This window comes from Coregonus clupeaformis, chromosome 3 (assembly GCF_020615455.1).
Source record: "Coregonus clupeaformis isolate EN_2021a chromosome 3, ASM2061545v1, whole genome shotgun sequence".
Classification (NCBI taxonomy): Eukaryota; Metazoa; Chordata; class Actinopteri; order Salmoniformes; family Salmonidae; genus Coregonus; species Coregonus clupeaformis.
In genome coordinates this window covers 1,540,047-1,560,998 of record NC_059194.1, presented here as the reverse complement: position 1 = coordinate 1,560,998, position 20,952 = coordinate 1,540,047, and the positions used below count along the sequence as shown (strand labels likewise).

General features: G+C 37.9%; 1 protein-coding gene across 3 annotated transcripts in view; it reads right to left on the bottom strand.

Moving 5' to 3' along the window:
- The window catches only part of glra1 (glycine receptor, alpha 1), a 169,551-nt gene that overhangs the window by 94,122 nt on the left and 54,477 nt on the right, over nucleotides 1–20,952 (bottom strand). For all 3 annotated transcript variants that reach the window (XM_041846882.2, XM_045206703.1, XM_045206704.1), the window contains 3 exons: nucleotides 17,651–17,874; nucleotides 2,170–2,252; nucleotides 1,439–1,576 (listed from right to left, as the gene is read on the bottom strand). In XM_041846882.2, coding sequence (XP_041702816.2) covers nucleotides 1,439–1,576; nucleotides 2,170–2,252; nucleotides 17,651–17,874 — 445 coding nt within the window. The remainder of the gene's footprint in view (nucleotides 1–1,438; nucleotides 1,577–2,169; nucleotides 2,253–17,650; nucleotides 17,875–20,952) is intronic.

Here is a 20,952-nt window from a genome sequence, read left to right as displayed (position 1 = left end):
AGACTGGCCTTCAGTCTCTGTTTATATTCCATATAGACTGGCTTTTAGTCTCTGTTTAGATTCCATCTAGACTGGCCTTCTGTCTCTGTTAAGATTCCATCTAGACTGGCTTTTAGCCTCTCTTTGGATTATTCTAGACTGGCCTTTACTCTCTGTTTAGATTATTCTAGACTGTCCTTTAGTCTCTGTTTAGATTCCATATAGACTGGCCTCCAGTCTCTGTTTATAATCCATATAGACTGGCCTTTAGTCTCTGTTTAGATCAATCTAGACGGGCCTTTATCCTCTTTTTAGGTTATTCTAGACTGGCATTTAGTCTCTGATTAGATTATTCTAGACTGGCCTTTAGTCTCTGTTTATATTCCATATAGACTGACCTTTAGTCTATGTTTATATTCCATACAGACTGGCCTTTAGTCTCCATTTATATTCCATCTAGACTGGCCTTTAGTCTCTGTTTAGATTCCATCTAGACTGTCCTTTAGTCTCTGTTTATATTCCATCTAGTCTGGCCTTTAGTCTCTGTTTATATTCCATATAGACTGGCCTTTAGTCTCTTTTTAGATTCCATAAAGACTGGCCTATAGTCTCTCTTTATATTCCATATAGACTGGCCTTAGTCTCTTTTTAGATTCCATCTAGACTGGCCTTTAGTTTCTGTTTAGATTCCATCTAATCTGGCCTTTAGTCTATGTTTATATTCCATATAGACTGGCCATTAGTCTCCGTTTATATTCCATCTAGACTGGCCTTTAGTCTCTGTTTAGATTCCATCTAGACTGGCCTTCAGTCTCTGTTTATATTCCATATAGACTGGCCTTTAATCTCTGTTTAGATTATTCTAGACTGGCCTTTAGTCTCTGTTTATATTCCATCTAGACTGGCCAGTCTCTGTTTAGATTCCATCTAGACTGGCCTTCAGTCTCTGTTTAGATTCCATCTATATTATATATATTATATTATATTATATCTAGACTGTCCTTTAGTCTCTGTTTATTTTCCATATAGACTGGCCTTTAGTCTCTGTTTAGATTTCATCTAGACAGGCTTTCAGTCTCTGTTTAGATTCCATATAGACTGGGCTTCAATATCTGTTTCTTTCTGTTGTATCTGGAGAGTAACAATGTGAGACTGGTGAGGTTGAGTGGCCAGATGGTTTTCAGTGAATAGGGTGCTATTTGGGACAAAGCTATGGTTGATCCGGCCCTTCCTCCCTTCTTTCTCCCACTCAGTGTTCCAGCGTTTCGTGTCCTAACAACGCACCCTGTAATGTCTATGTTACGCTGTTCTCAGACTGTCAACTAAAGCCCTGTAATGTCTGTGTTACGCTGTTCTCAGACTGTCAACTAAAGCCCAAAGTAGAGAAAGAGAGTTTAGCTCAATGTACAAACCCCCTTACAAAAGGTAGAGGTAGCCAGAGAAGTGGAGACAGACCAACCTGTGTTGTAGTGCTTGGTGCAGTACCGCAGGTCTTTTTCCTCTTTCAGTATAAACTGAGGTAATGTCAGCCCATCTGCTACCTGCACGGCTCCCTTCTCGTCCCACTCAAATATGAGATCGTTCATCGTATAGCCGACTGGATGGGAACAGTTTGAAACAAGATCATTATTACCGCAGTATTACTACAGTCTTACTACCACAGATCAGTACCACAGTACATTCAAGCTGGGGGTTTTTTAAGATAAAAAAAATCATTATTGACAATGCGGTATGATGAATGTTTAAATGCCTTGATTAACCACCTCTACCGTAGCTCCACAGTGCTCATACGGAAGCAACACATGTTGCTTTCATTCTACACACCTGAGAACAATAAGTCAAGAAAAAAAGACAACGCCATCATTTCCAAAGAGAGGAGGTGGGGAGGGAGGGAGAAGCCAGTGATGGCTGGTTAGAGCAGGTTGGAGCAGGTTGGTCCCCCCCCCCTAACTCCCTCCCTGTCCCTTCCCTGTATCTGCTCTCTGCTGCTGCAGGGGCAGCGTAAATCACTGGGCATTTCATCATACTGTCCTCCAGACCAGGAACACATCCATCTCACCAACACAAAATAAATACTTCCCCACCTTACCCTACCTGTGTGTGTGTGTGTGTGTGTGTGTGTGTGTGTGTGTGTGTGTGTGTGTGTGTGTGTGTGTGTGTGTATAACTGTGTTCCTAAAGGAATACTCACAACTCTCCAGCTGCATGATACACGTCTGTACGTCCATAGGGAAGTTCTTCAAGTCCATCGGACAGGCCAGGACCAGCGTTATTCTGGTCACATAGAATAGCACAACAGAACAAAACAGAACAGCATAAAACAGGAAAGACCAGAACAGAACAGACTAGCCAGGATCAGCGTTATTACATAGAATAGAGTAGAATATAATGGAATGGAATAGAATAGAATGGAATAGAATGGAATAGAATAGAATAGAATGGAATAGAATGGAATAGAATGGAATAGAATATAATGGAATGGAATAGAATAGAATGGAATAGAATAGAATAGAATGGAATAGAATGGAATAGAATGGAATATAATATAATGGAATGGAATAGAATAGAATGGAATAGAATGGAATTTTGAACTTTCTAGAACACATGAGGTCCATGGGACAGGCCAGGATCAGTGTTATTCTGGTCACATAGTATCCATCATTAAACTAGGTAATAATGTTGGTAACACTTTGTCTGCACTTATAACAACATGTTATACGCATGTTATATGCCTTTATAATGTCTTATAATAAGGTTTATATTATGTCTTCTTATGTTATTGTTCTAAAGTACAGTATTAGAGTAGCAGGGTAACATATTGTTCTAAAGCACAGTATTAGAGTAGCAGGGTAACATATTGTTCTAAAGCACAGTATTAGAGTAGCAGGGTAACATATTGTTCTAAAGCACAGTATTAGAGTAGCAGGGTAACATATTGTTCTAAAGTACAGTATTAGAGTAGCAGGGTAACATATTGTTCTAAAGCACAGTATTAGAGTAGCAGGGTAACATATTGTTCTAAAGCACAGTATTAGAGTAGCAGGGTAACATATTGTTCTAAAGCACAGTATTAGAGTAGCAGGGTAACATATTGTTCTAAAGCACAGTATTAGAGTAGTAGCAGGGTAACATATTGTTCTAAAGCACAGTATTAGAGTAGCAGGGTAACATATTGTTCTAAAGCACAGTATTAGAGTAGCAGGGTAACATATTGTTCTAAAGCACAGTATTAGAGTAGCAGGGTAACATATTGTTCTAAAGCACAGTATTAGAGTAGTAGCAGGGTAACATATTGTTCTAAAGTACAGTATTAGAGTAGCAGGGTAACATATTGTTCTAAAGCACAGTATTAGAGTAGCAGGGTAACATATTGTTCTAAAGCACAGTATTAGAGTAGCAGGGTAACATATTGTTCTAAAGCACAGTATTAGAGTAGTAGCAGGGTAACATATTGTTCTAAAGTACAGTATTAGAGTAGCAGGGTAACATATTGTTCTAAAGTACAGTATTAGAGTAGCAGGGTAACATATTGTTCTAAAGCACAGTATTAGAGTAGTAGCAGGGTAACATATTGTTCTAAAGCACAGTATTAGAGTAGCAGGGTAACAAATTGTTCTAAAGCACAGTATTAGAGTAGCAGGGTAACATATTGTTCTAAAGCACAGTATTAGAGTAGCAGGGTAACATATTGTTCTAAAGCACAGTATTAGAGTAGCAGGGTAACATATTGTTCTAAAGCACAGTATTAGAGTAGCAGGGTAACATATTGTTCTAAAGCACAGTATTAGAGTAGTAGCAGGGTAACATATTGTTCTAAAGTACAGTATTAGTGTAGCAAGGTAACATATTGTTCTAAAGTACAGTATTAGAGTAGCAGGGTAACATATTGTTCTAAAGCACAGTATTAGAGTAGCAGGGTAACATATTGTTCTAAAGTACAGTATTAGAGTAGCAGGGTAACATATTGTTCTAAAGCACAGTATTAGAGTAGCAGGGTAACATATTGTTCTAAAGTACAGTATTAGAGTAGCAGGGTAACATATTGTTCTAAAGCACAGTATTAGAGTAGCAGGGTAACATATTGTTCTAAAGCACAGTATTAGAGTAGCAGGGTAACATATTGTTCTAAAGCACAGTATTAGAGTAGCAGGGTAACATATTGTTCTAAAGCACAGTATTAGAGTAGCAGGGTAACATATTGTTCTAAAGCACAGTATTAGAGTAGCAGGGTAACATATTGTTCTAAAGCACAGTATTAGAGTAGCAGGGTAACATATTGTTCTAAAGTACAGTATTAGAGTAGCAGGGTAACATATTGTTATAAAGCACAGTATTAGAGTAGCAGGGTAACATATTGTTCTAAAGCAAAGTATTAGAGTAGCAGGGTAACATATTGTTCTAAAGCACAGTATTAGAGTAGCAGGGTAACATATTGTTCTAAAGCACAGTATTAGAGTAGCAGGGTAACATATTGTTCTAAAGCACAGTATTAGAGTATCAGGGTAACATATTGTTCTAAAGCACAGTATTAGAGTAGCAGGGTAACATATTGTTCTAAAGCACAGTATTAGAATAGCAGGGTAACATATTGTTCTAAAGCACAGTATTAGAGTAGCAGGGTAACATATTGTTCTAAAGTACAGTATTAGAGTAGCAGGGTAACATATTGTTCTAAAGCACAGTATTAGAGTAGCAGGGTAACATATTGTTCTAAAGTACAGTATTAGAGTAGCAGGGTAACATTTTGTTCTAAAGCACAGTATTAGAGTAGCAGGGTAACATATTGTTCTAAAGCACAGTATTAGAGTAGCAGGGTAACATATTGTTCTAAAGCACAGTATTAGAGTAGTAGCAGGGTAACATATTGTTCTAAAGCACAGTATTAGAGTAGCAGGGTAACATATTGTTATAAAGTACAGTATTAGAGTAGCAGGGTAACATATTGTTCTAAAGCACAGTATTAGAGTAGCAGGGTAACATATTGTTCTAAAGCACAGTATTAGAGTAGCAGGGTAACATATTGTTCTAAAGCACAGTATTAGAGTAGCAGGGTAACATATTGTTCTAAAGCACAGTATTAGAGTAGCAGGGTAACATATTGTTCTAAAGCACAGTATTAGAGTAGCAGGGTAACATATTGTTCTAAAGCACAGTATTAGAGTAGTAGCAGGGTAACATATTGTTCTAAAGCACAGTATTAGAGTAGCAGGGTAACATATTGTTCTAAAGCACAGTATTAGAGTAGCAGGGTAACATATTGTTCTAAAGCACAGTATTAGAGTAGCAGGGTAACATATTGTTCTAAAGCACAGTATTAGAGTAGTAGCAGGGTAACATATTGTTCTAAAGTACAGTATTAGAGTAGCAGGGTAACATATTGTTCTAAAGCACAGTATTAGAGTAGCAGGGTAACATATTGTTCTAAAGCACAGTATTAGAGTAGCAGGGTAACATATTGTTCTAAAGCACAGTATTAGAGTAGTAGCAGGGTAACATATTGTTCTAAAGTACAGTATTAGAGTAGCAGGGTAACATATTGTTCTAAAGTACAGTATTAGAGTAGCAGGGTAACATATTGTTCTAAAGCACAGTATTAGAGTAGTAGCAGGGTAACATATTGTTCTAAAGCACAGTATTAGAGTAGCAGGGTAACAAATTGTTCTAAAGCACAGTATTAGAGTAGCAGGGTAACATATTGTTCTAAAGCACAGTATTAGAGTAGCAGGGTAACATATTGTTCTAAAGCACAGTATTAGAGTAGCAGGGTAACATATTGTTCTAAAGTACAGTATTAGAGTAGCAGGGTAACATATTGTTCTAAAGCACAGTATTAGAGTAGTAGCAGGGTAACATATTGTTCTAAAGTACAGTATTAGTGTAGCAAGGTAACATATTGTTCTAAAGTACAGTATTAGAGTAGCAGGGTAACATATTGTTCTAAAGCACAGTATTAGAGTAGCAGGGTAACATATTGTTCTAAAGTACAGTATTAGAGTAGCAGGGTAACATATTGTTCTAAAGCACAGTATTAGAGTAGCAGGGTAACATATTGTTCTAAAGTACAGTATTAGAGTAGCAGGGTAACATATTGTTCTAAAGCACAGTATTAGAGTAGCAGGGTAACATATTGTTCTAAAGCACAGTATTAGAGTAGCAGGGTAACATATTGTTCTAAAGCACAGTATTAGAGTAGCAGGGTAACATATTGTTCTAAAGCACAGTATTAGAGTAGCAGGGTAACATATTGTTCTAAAGCACAGTATTAGAGTAGCAGGGTAACATATTGTTCTAAAGCACATTATTAGAGTAGCAGGGTAACATATTGTTCTAAAGTACAGTATTAGAGTAGCAGGGTAACATATTGTTATAAAGCACAGTATTAGAGTAGCAGGGTAACATATTGTTCTAAAGCAAAGTATTAGAGTAGCAGGGTAACATATTGTTCTAAAGCACAGTATTAGAGTAGCAGGGTAACATATTGTTCTAAAGCACAGTATTAGAGTAGCAGGGTAACATATTGTTCTAAAGCACAGTATTAGAGTATCAGGGTAACATATTGTTCTAAAGCACAGTATTAGAGTAGCAGGGTAACATATTGTTCTAAAGCACAGTATTAGAATAGCAGGGTAACATATTGTTCTAAAGCACAGTATTAGAGTAGCAGGGTAACATATTGTTCTAAAGTACAGTATTAGAGTAGCAGGGTAACATATTGTTCTAAAGCACAGTATTAGAGTAGCAGGGTAACATATTGTTCTAAAGTACAGTATTAGAGTAGCAGGGTAACATTTTGTTCTAAAGCACAGTATTAGAGTAGCAGGGTAACATATTGTTCTAAAGCACAGTATTAGAGTAGCAGGGTAACATATTGTTCTAAAGCACAGTATTAGAGTAGTAGCAGGGTAACATATTGTTCTAAAGCACAGTATTAGAGTAGCAGGGTAACATATTGTTATAAAGTACAGTATTAGAGTAGCAGGGTAACATATTGTTCTAAAGCACAGTATTAGAGTAGCAGGGTAACATATTGTTCTAAAGCACAGTATTAGAGTAGCAGGGTAACATATTGTTCTAAAGCACAGTATTAGAGTAGCAGGGTAACATATTGTTCTAAAGCACAGTATTAGAGTAGCAGGGTAACATATTGTTCTAAAGCACAGTATTAGAGTAGCAGGGTAACATATTGTTCTAAAGCACAGTATTAGAGTAGCAGGGTAACATATTGTTCTAAAGCACAGTATTAGAGTAGCAGGGTAATATATTGTTCTAAAGTACAGTATTAGAGTAGCAGGGTAACATATTGTTATAAAGTACAGTATTAGAGTAGCAGGGTAACATATTGTTCTAAAGCACAGTATTAGAGTAGCAGGGTAACATATTGTTCTAAAGCACAGTATTAGAGTAGCAGGGTAACATATTGTTCTAAAGTACAGTATTAGAGTAGCAGGGTAACATATTGTTCTAAAGCACAGTATTAGAGTAGCAGGGTAACATATTGTTCTAAAGCACAGTATTAGAGTAGCAGGGTAACATATTGTTCTAAAGCACAGTATTAGAGTAGCAGGGTAACATATTGTTATAAAGTACAGTATTAGAGTAGCAGGGTAACATATTGTTCTAAAGCACAGTATTAGAGTAGCAGGGTAACATATTGTTCTAAAGCACAGTATTAGAGTAGCAGGGTAACATATTGTTATAAAGCACAGTATTAGAGTAGCAGGGTAACATATTGTTATAAAGCACAGTATTAGAGTAGCAGGGTAACATATTGTTATAAAGTACAGTATTAGAGTAGCAGGGTAACATATTGTTCTAAAGCACAGTATTAGAGTAGCAGGGTAACATATTGTTCTAAAGCACAGTATTAGATTAGCAGGGTAACATATTGTTCTAAAGCACAGTATTAGAGTAGCAGGGTAACATATTGTTATAAAGCACAGTATTAGAGTAGCAGGGTAACATTGTCTCAGGATTGTAAGTTGGTGGTTGGGGATATCCCTCTAGTGGTGCGGGGGCTGTGCTTTGGCGGAGTGGGTGGGGTTATATCCTTCCTGTTTGGCCCTGTCCGGGGTTTCTTCGGATGGGGCCACAGTGTCTCCGGACCGCTCCTGTCTCAGCCTCCAGTATTTATGCTGCAGTAGTTTATGTGTCGGGGGCTGGGGTTAGTTGGTTATACCTGGAGTACTTCTCCTGTCTTATCCAGTGTCCTGTGTGAATTTAAGTATGCTCTCTCTAATTCTCTCGTTCTCTCTTTCTCTCTGAGAACCTGAGCCCTAGGACCATACGTCAGGACTACCGGGCATGATGACACCTTGCTGTCCCCAGTCCGCCTGGCCTTGCTGCTATTCCAGTTTAAACTGTTCTGCCTGCGGTTATGGAACCCCCTACCTGTCCCAGACCTGCTGTTTTAAACTCTAATGATCGGCTATGAAAAGCCAACTGAGATTTATTCCTGATTATTATTTGACCATGCTTGTCACTTATGAACATTTTTGAACATCTTGGCATGGTTCTGTTATAACCTCCACCCGGCACAGCCAGAAGAGGACTGGCCACCCCTCATAGCCTGGTTCCTCTCTAGGTTTCTTCCTAGGTTTTGCCTTTCTAGGGAGTTTTTCCTAGCCACCGTGCTTCTACACCTGCATTACTAGCTGTTTGGGGTTTTAGGCTGGGTTTCTGTACAGCACTTCGAGATATTAGCTGATGTAAGAAGGGCTATATAAAATAAAATTGATTGATTGATTGATTAACATATTGTTCTAAAGCGCAGTATTAGAGTAGCAGGGTAACATATTGTTCTAAAGTGCAGTATTAGAGTAGCAGGGTAACATATTGTTCTAAAGCACAGTATTAGAGTAGCAGGGTAACATATTGTTCTAAAGCACAGTATTAGAGTAGCAGGGTAACATATTGTTCTAAAGCAAAGTATTAGAGTAGCAGGGTAACATATTGTTCTAAAGCACAGTATTAGAGTAGCAGGGTAACATATTGTTCTAAAGCACAGTATTAGAGTAGCAGGGTAACATATTGTTCTAAAGCACAGTATTAGAGTATCAGGGTAACATATTGTTCTAAAGCACAGTATTAGAGTAGCAGGGTAACATATTGTTCTAAAGCACAGTATTAGAATAGCAGGGTAACATATTGTTCTAAAGCACAGTATTAGAGTAGCAGGGTAACATATTGTTCTAAAGTACAGTATTAGAGTAGCAGGGTAACATTTTGTTCTAAAGCACAGTATTAGAGTAGCAGGGTAACATATTGTTCTAAAGCACAGTATTAGAGTAGCAGGGTAACATATTGTTCTAAAGCACAGTATTAGAGTAGTAGCAGGGTAACATATTGTTCTAAAGCACAGTATTAGAGTAGCAGGGTAACATATTGTTCTAAAGCACAGTATTAGAGTAGTAGCAGGGTAACATATTGTTCTAAAGTACAGTATTAGAGTAGCAGGGTAACATATTGTTCTAAAGTACAGTATTAGAGTAGCAGGGTAACATATTGTTCTAAAGCACAGTATTAGAGTAGTAGCAGGGTAACATATTGTTCTAAAGCACAGTATTAGAGTAGCAGGGTAACAAATTGTTCTAAAGCACAGTATTAGATTAGCAGGGTAACATATTGTTCTAAAGCACAGTATTAGAGTAGCAGGGTAACATATTGTTCTAAAGCACAGTATTAGAGTAGCAGGGTAACATATTGTTCTAAAGCACAGTATTAGAGTAGCAGGGTAACATATTGTTCTAAAGCACAGTATTAGAGTAGTAGCAGGGTAACATATTGTTCTAAAGTACAGTATTAGTGTAGCAAGGTAACATATTGTTCTAAAGTACAGTATTAGAGTAGCAGGGTAACATATTGTTCTAAAGCACAGTATTAGAGTAGCAGGGTAACATATTGTTCTAAAGTACAGTATTAGAGTAGCAGGGTAACATATTGTTCTAAAGCACAGTATTAGAGTAGCAGGGTAACATATTGTTCTAAAGCACAGTATTAGAGTAGCAGGGTAACATATTGTTCTAAAGCACAGTATTAGAGTAGCAGGGTAACATATTGTTCTAAAGCACAGTATTAGAGTAGCAGGGTAACATATTGTTCTAAAGCACAGTATTAGAGTAGCAGGGTAACATATTGTTCTAAAGCACAGTATTAGAGTAGCAGGGTAACATATTGTTCTAAAGCACAGTATTAGAGTAGCAGGGTAACATATTGTTCTAAAGCACATTATTAGAGTAGCAGGGTAACATATTGTTCTAAAGTACAGTATTAGAGTAGCAGGGTAACATATTGTTATAAAGCACAGTATTAGAGTAGCAGGGTAACATATTGTTCTAAAGCAAAGTATTAGAGTAGCAGGGTAACATATTGTTCTAAAGCACAGTATTAGAGTAGCAGGGTAACATATTGTTCTAAAGCACAGTATTAGAGTAGCAGGGTAACATATTGTTCTAAAGCACAGTATTAGAGTATCAGGGTAACATATTGTTCTAAAGCACAGTATTAGAGTAGCAGGGTAACATATTGTTCTAAAGCACAGTATTAGAATAGCAGGGTAACATATTGTTCTAAAGCACAGTATTAGAGTAGCAGGGTAACATATTGTTCTAAAGTACAGTATTAGAGTAGCAGGGTAACATATTGTTCTAAAGCACAGTATTAGAGTAGCAGGGTAACATATTGTTCTAAAGTACAGTATTAGAGTAGCAGGGTAACATTTTGTTCTAAAGCACAGTATTAGAGTAGCAGGGTAACATATTGTTCTAAAGCACAGTATTAGAGTAGCAGGGTAACATATTGTTCTAAAGCACAGTATTAGAGTAGTAGCAGGGTAACATATTGTTCTAAAGCACAGTATTAGAGTAGCAGGGTAACATATTGTTATAAAGTACAGTATTAGAGTAGCAGGGTAACATATTGTTCTAAAGCACAGTATTAGAGTAGCAGGGTAACATATTGTTCTAAAGCACAGTATTAGAGTAGCAGGGTAACATATTGTTCTAAAGCACAGTATTAGAGTAGCAGGGTAACATATTGTTCTAAAGCACAGTATTAGAGTAGCAGGGTAACATATTGTTCTAAAGCACAGTATTAGAGTAGCAGGGTAACATATTGTTCTAAAGCACAGTATTAGAGTAGCAGGGTAACATATTGTTCTAAAGTACAGTATTAGAGTAGCAGGGTAATATATTGTTCTAAAGTACAGTATTAGAGTAGCAGGGTAACATATTGTTATAAAGTACAGTATTAGAGTAGCAGGGTAACATATTGTTCTAAAGCACAGTATTAGAGTAGCAGGGTAACATATTGTTCTAAAGCACAGTATTAGAGTAGCAGGGTAACATATTGTTCTAAAGTACAGTATTAGAGTAGCAGGGTAACATATTGTTCTAAAGCACAGTATTAGAGTAGCAGGGTAACATATTGTTCTAAAGCACAGTATTAGAGTAGCAGGGTAACATATTGTTCTAAAGCACAGTATTAGAGTAGCAGGGTAACATATTGTTCTAAAGTACAGTATTAGAGTAGCAGGGTAACATATTGTTCTAAAGCACAGTATTAGAGTAGCAGGGTAACATATTGTTCTAAAGCACAGTATTAGAGTAGCAGGGTAACATATTGTTCTAAAGCACAGTATTAGAGTAGCAGGGTAACATATTGTTCTAAAGCACAGTATTAGAGTAGCAGGGTAACATATTGTTCTAAAGCACAGTATTAGAGTAGCAGGGTAACATATTGTTCTAAAGCACAGTATTAGAGTAGCAGGGTAACATATTGTTCTAAAGCACAGTATTAGAGTAGCAGGGTAACATATTGTTCTAAAGCACATTATTAGAGTAGCAGGGTAACATATTGTTCTAAAGTACAGTATTAGAGTAGCAGGGTAACATATTGTTATAAAGCACAGTATTAGAGTAGCAGGGTAACATATTGTTCTAAAGCAAAGTATTAGAGTAGCAGGGTAACATATTGTTCTAAAGCACAGTATTAGAGTAGCAGGGTAACATATTGTTCTAAAGCACAGTATTAGAGTAGCAGGGTAACATATTGTTCTAAAGCACAGTATTAGAGTATCAGGGTAACATATTGTTCTAAAGCACAGTATTAGAGTAGCAGGGTAACATATTGTTCTAAAGCACAGTATTAGAATAGCAGGGTAACATATTGTTCTAAAGCACAGTATTAGAGTAGCAGGGTAACATATTGTTCTAAAGTACAGTATTAGAGTAGCAGGGTAACATATTGTTCTAAAGCACAGTATTAGAGTAGCAGGGTAACATATTGTTCTAAAGTACAGTATTAGAGTAGCAGGGTAACATTTTGTTCTAAAGCACAGTATTAGAGTAGCAGGGTAACATATTGTTCTAAAGCACAGTATTAGAGTAGCAGGGTAACATATTGTTCTAAAGCACAGTATTAGAGTAGTAGCAGGGTAACATATTGTTCTAAAGCACAGTATTAGAGTAGCAGGGTAACATATTGTTATAAAGTACAGTATTAGAGTAGCAGGGTAACATATTGTTCTAAAGCACAGTATTAGAGTAGCAGGGTAACATATTGTTCTAAAGCACAGTATTAGAGTAGCAGGGTAACATATTGTTCTAAAGCACAGTATTAGAGTAGCAGGGTAACATATTGTTCTAAAGCACAGTATTAGAGTAGCAGGGTAACATATTGTTCTAAAGCACAGTATTAGAGTAGCAGGGTAACATATTGTTCTAAAGCACAGTATTAGAGTAGCAGGGTAACATATTGTTCTAAAGTACAGTATTAGAGTAGCAGGGTAATATATTGTTCTAAAGTACAGTATTAGAGTAGCAGGGTAACATATTGTTATAAAGTACAGTATTAGAGTAGCAGGGTAACATATTGTTCTAAAGCACAGTATTAGAGTAGCAGGGTAACATATTGTTCTAAAGCACAGTATTAGAGTAGCAGGGTAACATATTGTTCTAAAGTACAGTATTAGAGTAGCAGGGTAACATATTGTTCTAAAGCACAGTATTAGAGTAGCAGGGTAACATATTGTTCTAAAGCACAGTATTAGAGTAGCAGGGTAACATATTGTTCTAAAGCACAGTATTAGAGTAGCAGGGTAACATATTGTTATAAAGTACAGTATTAGAGTAGCAGGGTAACATATTGTTCTAAAGCACAGTATTAGAGTAGCAGGGTAACATATTGTTCTAAAGCACAGTATTAGAGTAGCAGGGTAACATATTGTTATAAAGCACAGTATTAGAGTAGCAGGGTAACATATTGTTATAAAGCACAGTATTAGAGTAGCAGGGTAACATATTGTTATAAAGTACAGTATTAGAGTAGCAGGGTAACATATTGTTCTAAAGCACAGTATTAGAGTAGCAGGGTAACATATTGTTCTAAAGCACAGTATTAGATTAGCAGGGTAACATATTGTTCTAAAGCACAGTATTAGAGTAGCAGGGTAACATATTGTTATAAAGCACAGTATTAGAGTAGCAGGGTAACATATTGTTCTAAAGCGCAGTATTAGAGTAGCAGGGTAACATATTGTTCTAAAGTGCAGTATTAGAGTAGCAGGGTAACATATTGTTCTAAAGCACAGTATTAGAGTAGCAGGGTAACATATTGTTCTAAAGCACAGTATTAGAGTAGCAGGGTAACATATTGTTATAAAGCACAGTATTAGAGTAGCAGGGTAACATATTGTTCTAAAGCACAGTATTAGAGTAGCAGGGTAACATATTGTTATAAAGTACAGTATTAGAGTAGCAGGGTAACATATTGTTCTAAAGCACAGTATTAGAGTAGCAGGGTGACATATTGTTATAAAGTACAGTATTAGAGTAGCAGGGTAACATATTTTTCTAAAGCACAGTATTAGAGTAGCAGGGTAACATATTGTTATAAAGTACAGTATTAGAGTAGCAGGGTAACATATTGTTCTAAAGCACAGTATTAGAGTAGCAGGGTAACATATTGTTCTAAAGCACAGTATTAGAGTAGCAGGGTAACATATTGTTATAAAGCACAGTATTAGAGTAGCAGGGTAACATATTGTTATAAAGCACAGTATTAGAGTAGCAGGGTAACATATTGTTATAAAGTACAGTATTAGAGTAGCAGGGTAACATATTGTTCTAAAGCACAGTATTAGAGTAGCAGGGTAACATATTGTTCTAAAGCACAGTATTAGATTAGCAGGGTAACATATTGTTCTAAAGCACAGTATTAGAGTAGCAGGGTAACATATTGTTATAAAGCACAGTATTAGAGTAGCAGGGTAACATATTGTTCTAAAGCGCAGTATTAGAGTAGCAGGGTAACATATTGTTCTAAAGTGCAGTATTAGAGTAGCAGGGTAACATATTGTTCTAAAGCACAGTATTAGAGTAGCAGGGTAACATATTGTTCTAAAGCACAGTATTAGAGTAGCAGGGTAACATATTGTTATAAAGCACAGTATTAGAGTAGCAGGGTAACATATTGTTCTAAAGCACAGTATTAGAGTAGCAGGGTAACATATTGTTATAAAGTACAGTATTAGAGTAGCAGGGTAACATATTGTTCTAAAGCACAGTATTAGAGTAGCAGGGTGACATATTGTTATAAAGTACAGTATTAGAGTAGCAGGGTAACATATTTTTCTAAAGCACAGTATTAGAGTAGCAGGGTAACATATTGTTCTAAAGCACAGTATTAGAGTAGCAGGGTAACATATTGTTCTAAAGTACAGTATTAGAGTAGCAGGGTAACATATTGTTCTAAAGCACAGTATTAGAGTAGCAGGGTAACATATTGTTCTAAAGCACAGTATTAGAGTAGCAGGGTAACATATTGTTCTAAAGCACAGTATTAGAGTAGCAGGGTAACATATTGTTCTAAAGCACAGTATTAGAGTAGCAGGGTAACATATTGTTCTAAAGCACAGTATTAGAGTAGCAGGGTAACATATTGTTCTAAAGCACAGTATTAGAGTAGCAGGGTAACATATTGTTCTAAAGCACAGTATTAGAGTAGCAGGGTAACATATTGTTATAACTGCTGCTATATGTCCTGTCATGATGGCCTGTAATATAAAAGGTTACATTACACACCTCAGGCATTCTTCCCCTCATGACAAACAGCTTCCTGCTAATCATGCATGCAGACCTCATCCCCAAACGGACTGGCTGCATCTCCATGTTGTTGTTCATACCGTGAGTATTGAAAAATATCTGTAAAAGCAGCAGCCATTCATGCTTCAACCTAGACGGCTGCAAACGCCTTACTTTTCTCTTGAGATAGGTAGGTGAGGAGCAGGTCTATTGGTCGCATTGCATTCATAGTTTACTTACACTGCACTGCGATGACATCACAGTTTCACGACAAATGTTATTTATAAGGTTTCTTTTTTCAATCAGAAAATACACTGAGGCAGGTTCTCTTTAGCGCGGGGTCAGGTGAGATCAAAGCCATCTAAAGGGTTCATTTAATAATAATAATAACAATAATAATAACAATAATAATAACAATAATAATAATATTGATGGTGTCAAGGTAAGAAATGAGAAGGCCTCTTCTCACTGCCTTCACATAGCTGTTTATAAGGATCCAATTCCCCTCTGTCTGTCCAACGGTTCAATACTAGGCTTGATAACAGATCAAATACACTGCAAAGATGCTCGCATTTAAGGTATATCACTTTTGTTGTTGTGTGGATGTTAATATATGTTTTGTTTCCACCATAAGCAATATAGAGGAAAATCAGAAATCATCTGTCAGCCATAGGCTAGCACTGGATAGATATTAATCTGTCAGCCATAGACCTAGCACCAGATAGACATTCATTTGTCAGCCATAGACCTAGCACCAGATAGACATTCATCTGTCAGCCATAGGCCTAGCACCAGATAGACATTCATCTGTCAGCCATAGACCTAGCACCCGATAGACATTCATCTGTCAGCCATAGACCTAGCACCAGATAGACATTCATCTGTCAGTCATAGATCTAGCACCAGATAGACATTCATCTGTCAGCCATAGACCTAGCACCAGATAGACATTAATCTGTCAGCCATAGACCTAGCACTGGATAGACATTCATCTGTCAGCCGTAGACCTAACACCAGATAGACATTCATCTGTCAGCCATAGACCTAGCACCAGATAGACATTCATTTGTCAGCCATAGACCTAGCACCAGATAGACATTCATCTGTCAGCCATAGACCTAGCACTGGATAGACATTCATCTGTCAGCCATAGGCCTAGCACCAGATAGACATTCATCTGTCAGCCATAGACCTAGCACCCGATAGACATTCATCTGTCAGCCATAGACCTAGCACCAGATAGACATTAATCTGTCAGTCATAGATCTAGCACCAGATAGACATTCATCTGTCAGCCATAGACCTAGCACCAGATAGACATTAATCTGTCAGCCATAGACCTAGCACTGGATAGACATTCATCTGTCAGCCGTAGACCTAACACCAGATAGACATTCATCTGTCAGCCATAGACCTAGCACCAGATAGACATTCATTTGTCAGCCATAGACCTAGCACCAGATAGACATTCATCTGTCAGCCATAGACCTAGCACCAGATAGACATTCATCTGTCAGCCATAGGCCTAGCACCAGATAGACATTCATCTGTCAGCCATAGACCTAGCACTGGATAGACATTCATCTGTCAGCCGTAGACCTAGCACCAGATAGACATTCATCTGTCAGCCATAGGCCTAGCACCAGATAGACATTAATCTGTCAGCCATAGGCCTAGCACCAGATAGACATTCATCTGTCAGCCATAGACCTAGCACCCGATAGACATTCATCTGTCAGCCATAGACCTAGCACCAGATAGACATGAATCTGTCAGTCATAGATCTAGCACCAGATAGACATTCATCTGTCAGCCATAGACCTAGCACTGGATAGACATTCATCTGTCAGCCATAGACCTAGCACCAGATAGACATTAATCTGTCAGCCATAGACCTAGCACCCAATAGACATTCATCTGTCAGCCATAGACCTAGCACCAGATAGACATTCATCTGTCAGCCATAGGCCTAGCACCCAATAGACATTCATCTGTCAGCCATAGGCCTAGCACCAGATAGACATTCATCTGTCAGCCATAGGCCTAGCACCAGATAGACATTAATCTGTCAGCCATAGGCCTAGCACCAGATAGACATTCATCTGTCAGCCATAGACCTAGCACCCGATAGACATTCATCTGTCATCCATAGACCTAGCACCAGATAGACATGAATCTGTCAGTCATAGATCTAGCACCAGATAGACATTCATCTGTCAGCCATAGACCTAGCACTGGATAGACATTCATCTGTCAGCCATAGACCTAGCACCAGATAGACATTAATCTGTCAGCCATAGACCTAGCACCCAATAGACATTCATCTGTCAGCCATAGACCTAGCACCAGATAGACATTCATCTGTCAGCCATAGGCCTAGCACCCAATAGACATTCATCTGTCAGCCATAGACCTAGCACCCGATAGACATTCATCTGTCAGCCATAGGCCTAGCACCCAATAGACATTCATCTGTCAGCCATAGGCCTAGCACCAGATAGACATTCATCTGTCAGCCATAGACCTAGCACCCGATAGACATTCTGAGAAACTAACAAGAAAAGAGGAAGACACAACAAGAAAAGAATAGCATACCGAATACTATACAATACGTTCCCATTTTTTGAAATCCTTAGTAGCTTGTTGTCAGTCGTAACCTCATGGAAATTGGCGCCTTTTTCGTTGGCGAAGAACAAATCAGGTTTCCAGATGGAGTCCAACATAGATGGGTCCAGGTCGAGAGAGTCGTCGGGGTATTCGCTATAGGCCAGCCTGGGGTCGTTCCACTGCTGTCTCAGGAAGATATTCACTCTGTAGTCCTGGGGAGAGAACAGGTAAATGTCAATCAGTGCATCAGAGAAAGGCTAAGCTATGTCAGTGCATTGGATAGCCATGACTCAGGGCAAGGTTTGATTGATTGATTGGTTGATTGGTTGGTTGGTTGGTTGATTGGTTGATTGGTTGATTGGTTGATTGGTTGATTGGTTGATTGATTGATTTGGTTGTTTGTTTGATTGTTTAATTTAATCATTGATTTCTGGGTTAAATGATTGCACAAGACATGGGGATTGGTTTCCAATTCTTTCAACCTAAAAAAAACCTATGCATTTTTATTGAATAAAGCTTAGTTAAACTAAAGATTCTATAGACGTTATTGGGCTTTCCAGGTGTAGATTGTATATGCAAATCAGGCATGTCTGAGTAGCAGCAGCATCCTGAAGCCAGGGGATAAATAATGGTCCTGGTGGTTCATTGTGTAAATGTCCATTAGAAAACCCTTAAATAGAGCCTTGCCCTATAGCCACGACAGTCAACTGTAATTGTCAATTATTCTAGAGAACGGGCGTGCTGTTATATCATCCCATAACCACCATTAAGCTGTCTAGGCTGTAATGTGGCGAGGAATGACATATCAGTCTACTGAGGGGACAGCAGGTGACCTTTCCAATGGCAATCAGCCACAACATTAGAAGGACATTTTCTAATAATTATCTCACAACACACAGATATACCTGTTTTGTTATTAGGGAATTTTGTTTGAAAATAAAAATTAGTTTTTACGGAAAAAAAGGAAAAAGAAAATGGAGAGACTAGTCTGACTATGATTACATAATGAGGTCTAGTCTGACTATGATTACAGAATGAGGTCTAGTCTGACTATGATCACAGAATGAGGTCTAGTCTGACAATGATTACAGAATGAGGTCTAGTCTGACTTTGATTACAGAATGAGGTCTAATCTGACTATGATCACAGAATGTCTAGTCTGAATATGATTGATTACATAATGAGATCTAGTCTGACTATGATTGATTACATAATGAGGTCTAGTCTGACTATGATTACAGAATGAGGTCTAGTCTGACAATGATTACAGAATGAGGTCTAGTCTGACAATGATTGCTGAATGAGGTCTAGTCTGACAATGATTGCTGAATGAGGTCTAGTCTGACAATGATTACAGAATGAGGTCTAGACTGACTATGATCACAGAATGAGGTCTAGTCTGAATTTGATTACAGAATGAAGTCTATTCTGACTATGATTACAGAATGAGGTCAAGTCTGACTATGATCACAGAATGAGGTCTAGTCTGACTATGATTACAGAATGAGGTCTAGTCTGACTATGATTACAGAATGAGGTCTAGTCTGAATATGATTGATTACATAATGAGATCTAGTCTGACTATAATTGATTACATAATGAGGTCTAGTCTGACTATAATTACAGAATGAGGTCTAGTCTGACTATGATCACAGAATGAGGTCTAGTCGGACTATGATTGATTACATAATGATGTCTAGTCTGACTATGATTACAGAATGAGGTGCTTGCCTACGGAGCTGTGAGGGGAACGGCACCTCCGTACCTTCAGGCTCTGATCAGTCCCTACACCCAAACGAGGGCATTGAGTTCATCCACCTCTGGCCTGCTGGCCCCCCTACCTCTGCGGAAGCACAGTTCCCGCTCAGCCCAGTCAAAACTGTTCGCTGCTCAGGCACCCCAATGGTGGAACAAGCTCCCTCACGACGCCAGGACAGCGGAGTCACTCACCACCTTCCGGAGACACTTGAAACCCCACCTCTTTAAGGAATACCTGGGATAGGATAAAGTAATCCTTCTACCCCCCCTTACCCCACCCCACCCCCCCCAAAAAAAATGAAAAAAAATGAAAAAAGAAAAAATATATATATTCATATTGTAAAGTGGTTATCCCACTGGCTATAAGGTGAATGCACCAATTTGTAAGTCGCTCTGGATAAGAGCGTCTGCTAAATGACGTAAATGTAAATGTAGTCTGACTATGATTACAGAATGAAGTCTAATCTGACTATGATTACAGAATGAGATCTAGTCTGACTTTGATTACAGAATGAGATCTAGTCTGACTATGATCACAAAATGAGGTCTAGTCTGACTATGATCACAGAATGAGGTCTAGTCTGACTATGACTGATTACAGAATGAGGTCTAGTCTGACTATGATCACAGAATGAGGTCTAGTCTGACTATGACTGATTACAGAATGAGGTCTAGTCTGACTATGATTACAGAATGAGGTCTAGTCTGACTATGATTACATAATGAGGTCTAGTCTGACTATGATTACAGAATGAGGTCTAGTCTGACTATGATTACAGAATGAGGTCTAGTCTGATGATGATTACAGAATGAGGTCTAGTTTGACAATGATTACAGAATGAGATCTAGTCTGACTATGATTACAGAATGAGGTCTAGTCTGACTATGATTACAGAATGAGGTCTAGTCTGACTATGATTACAAAATGAGGTCTTCATAAACCTTTTCATTATTTAAAATAGCAGAAATCTAGATTCTAAACACAAAGGTGGAATATGAAAATATCACCCCAACAAAGGATAAAATATAAGAATTCAGAGTCGAGGCTTTTTTAAAGATGATCTTCCAGGGCAGTTAGATAATATCTCACACATTATGACAGCACATCTGCTGCTCTTCATTAGCAGAGAGAAGTGACTGAATCACTGATACATCTACAGGGTCCAAAAGGGTTCCAAAGGGTTCTTTGGCTGTCCCAATAGCAGAACCCTTTTTGGTTCTAGGTAAAACCGTTTTGGTTCCAGGTAGAACCATTTTGTGTTCCATGTAAAACCCTCTATGGGAAAGGGTTCCATGTAGAACCCTTTCCCATAGAGGGTTTTACATGGAACACAAAATGGTTCTACCTGGAACCAAAACGGTTTTACCTAGAACCAAAAATACTTCATTCTGTAATCATAGTCAGACTACTAAAACGGTTCTACATGGAAGCAAAAGGGTTCTATTTGGAACCAACAAGGGTTCTTAAAAGGGTTCTCCAATGGGGACAGCCGAATAACCTTTTTAGGTTCTAGATAGCACCTTTTTTTCTA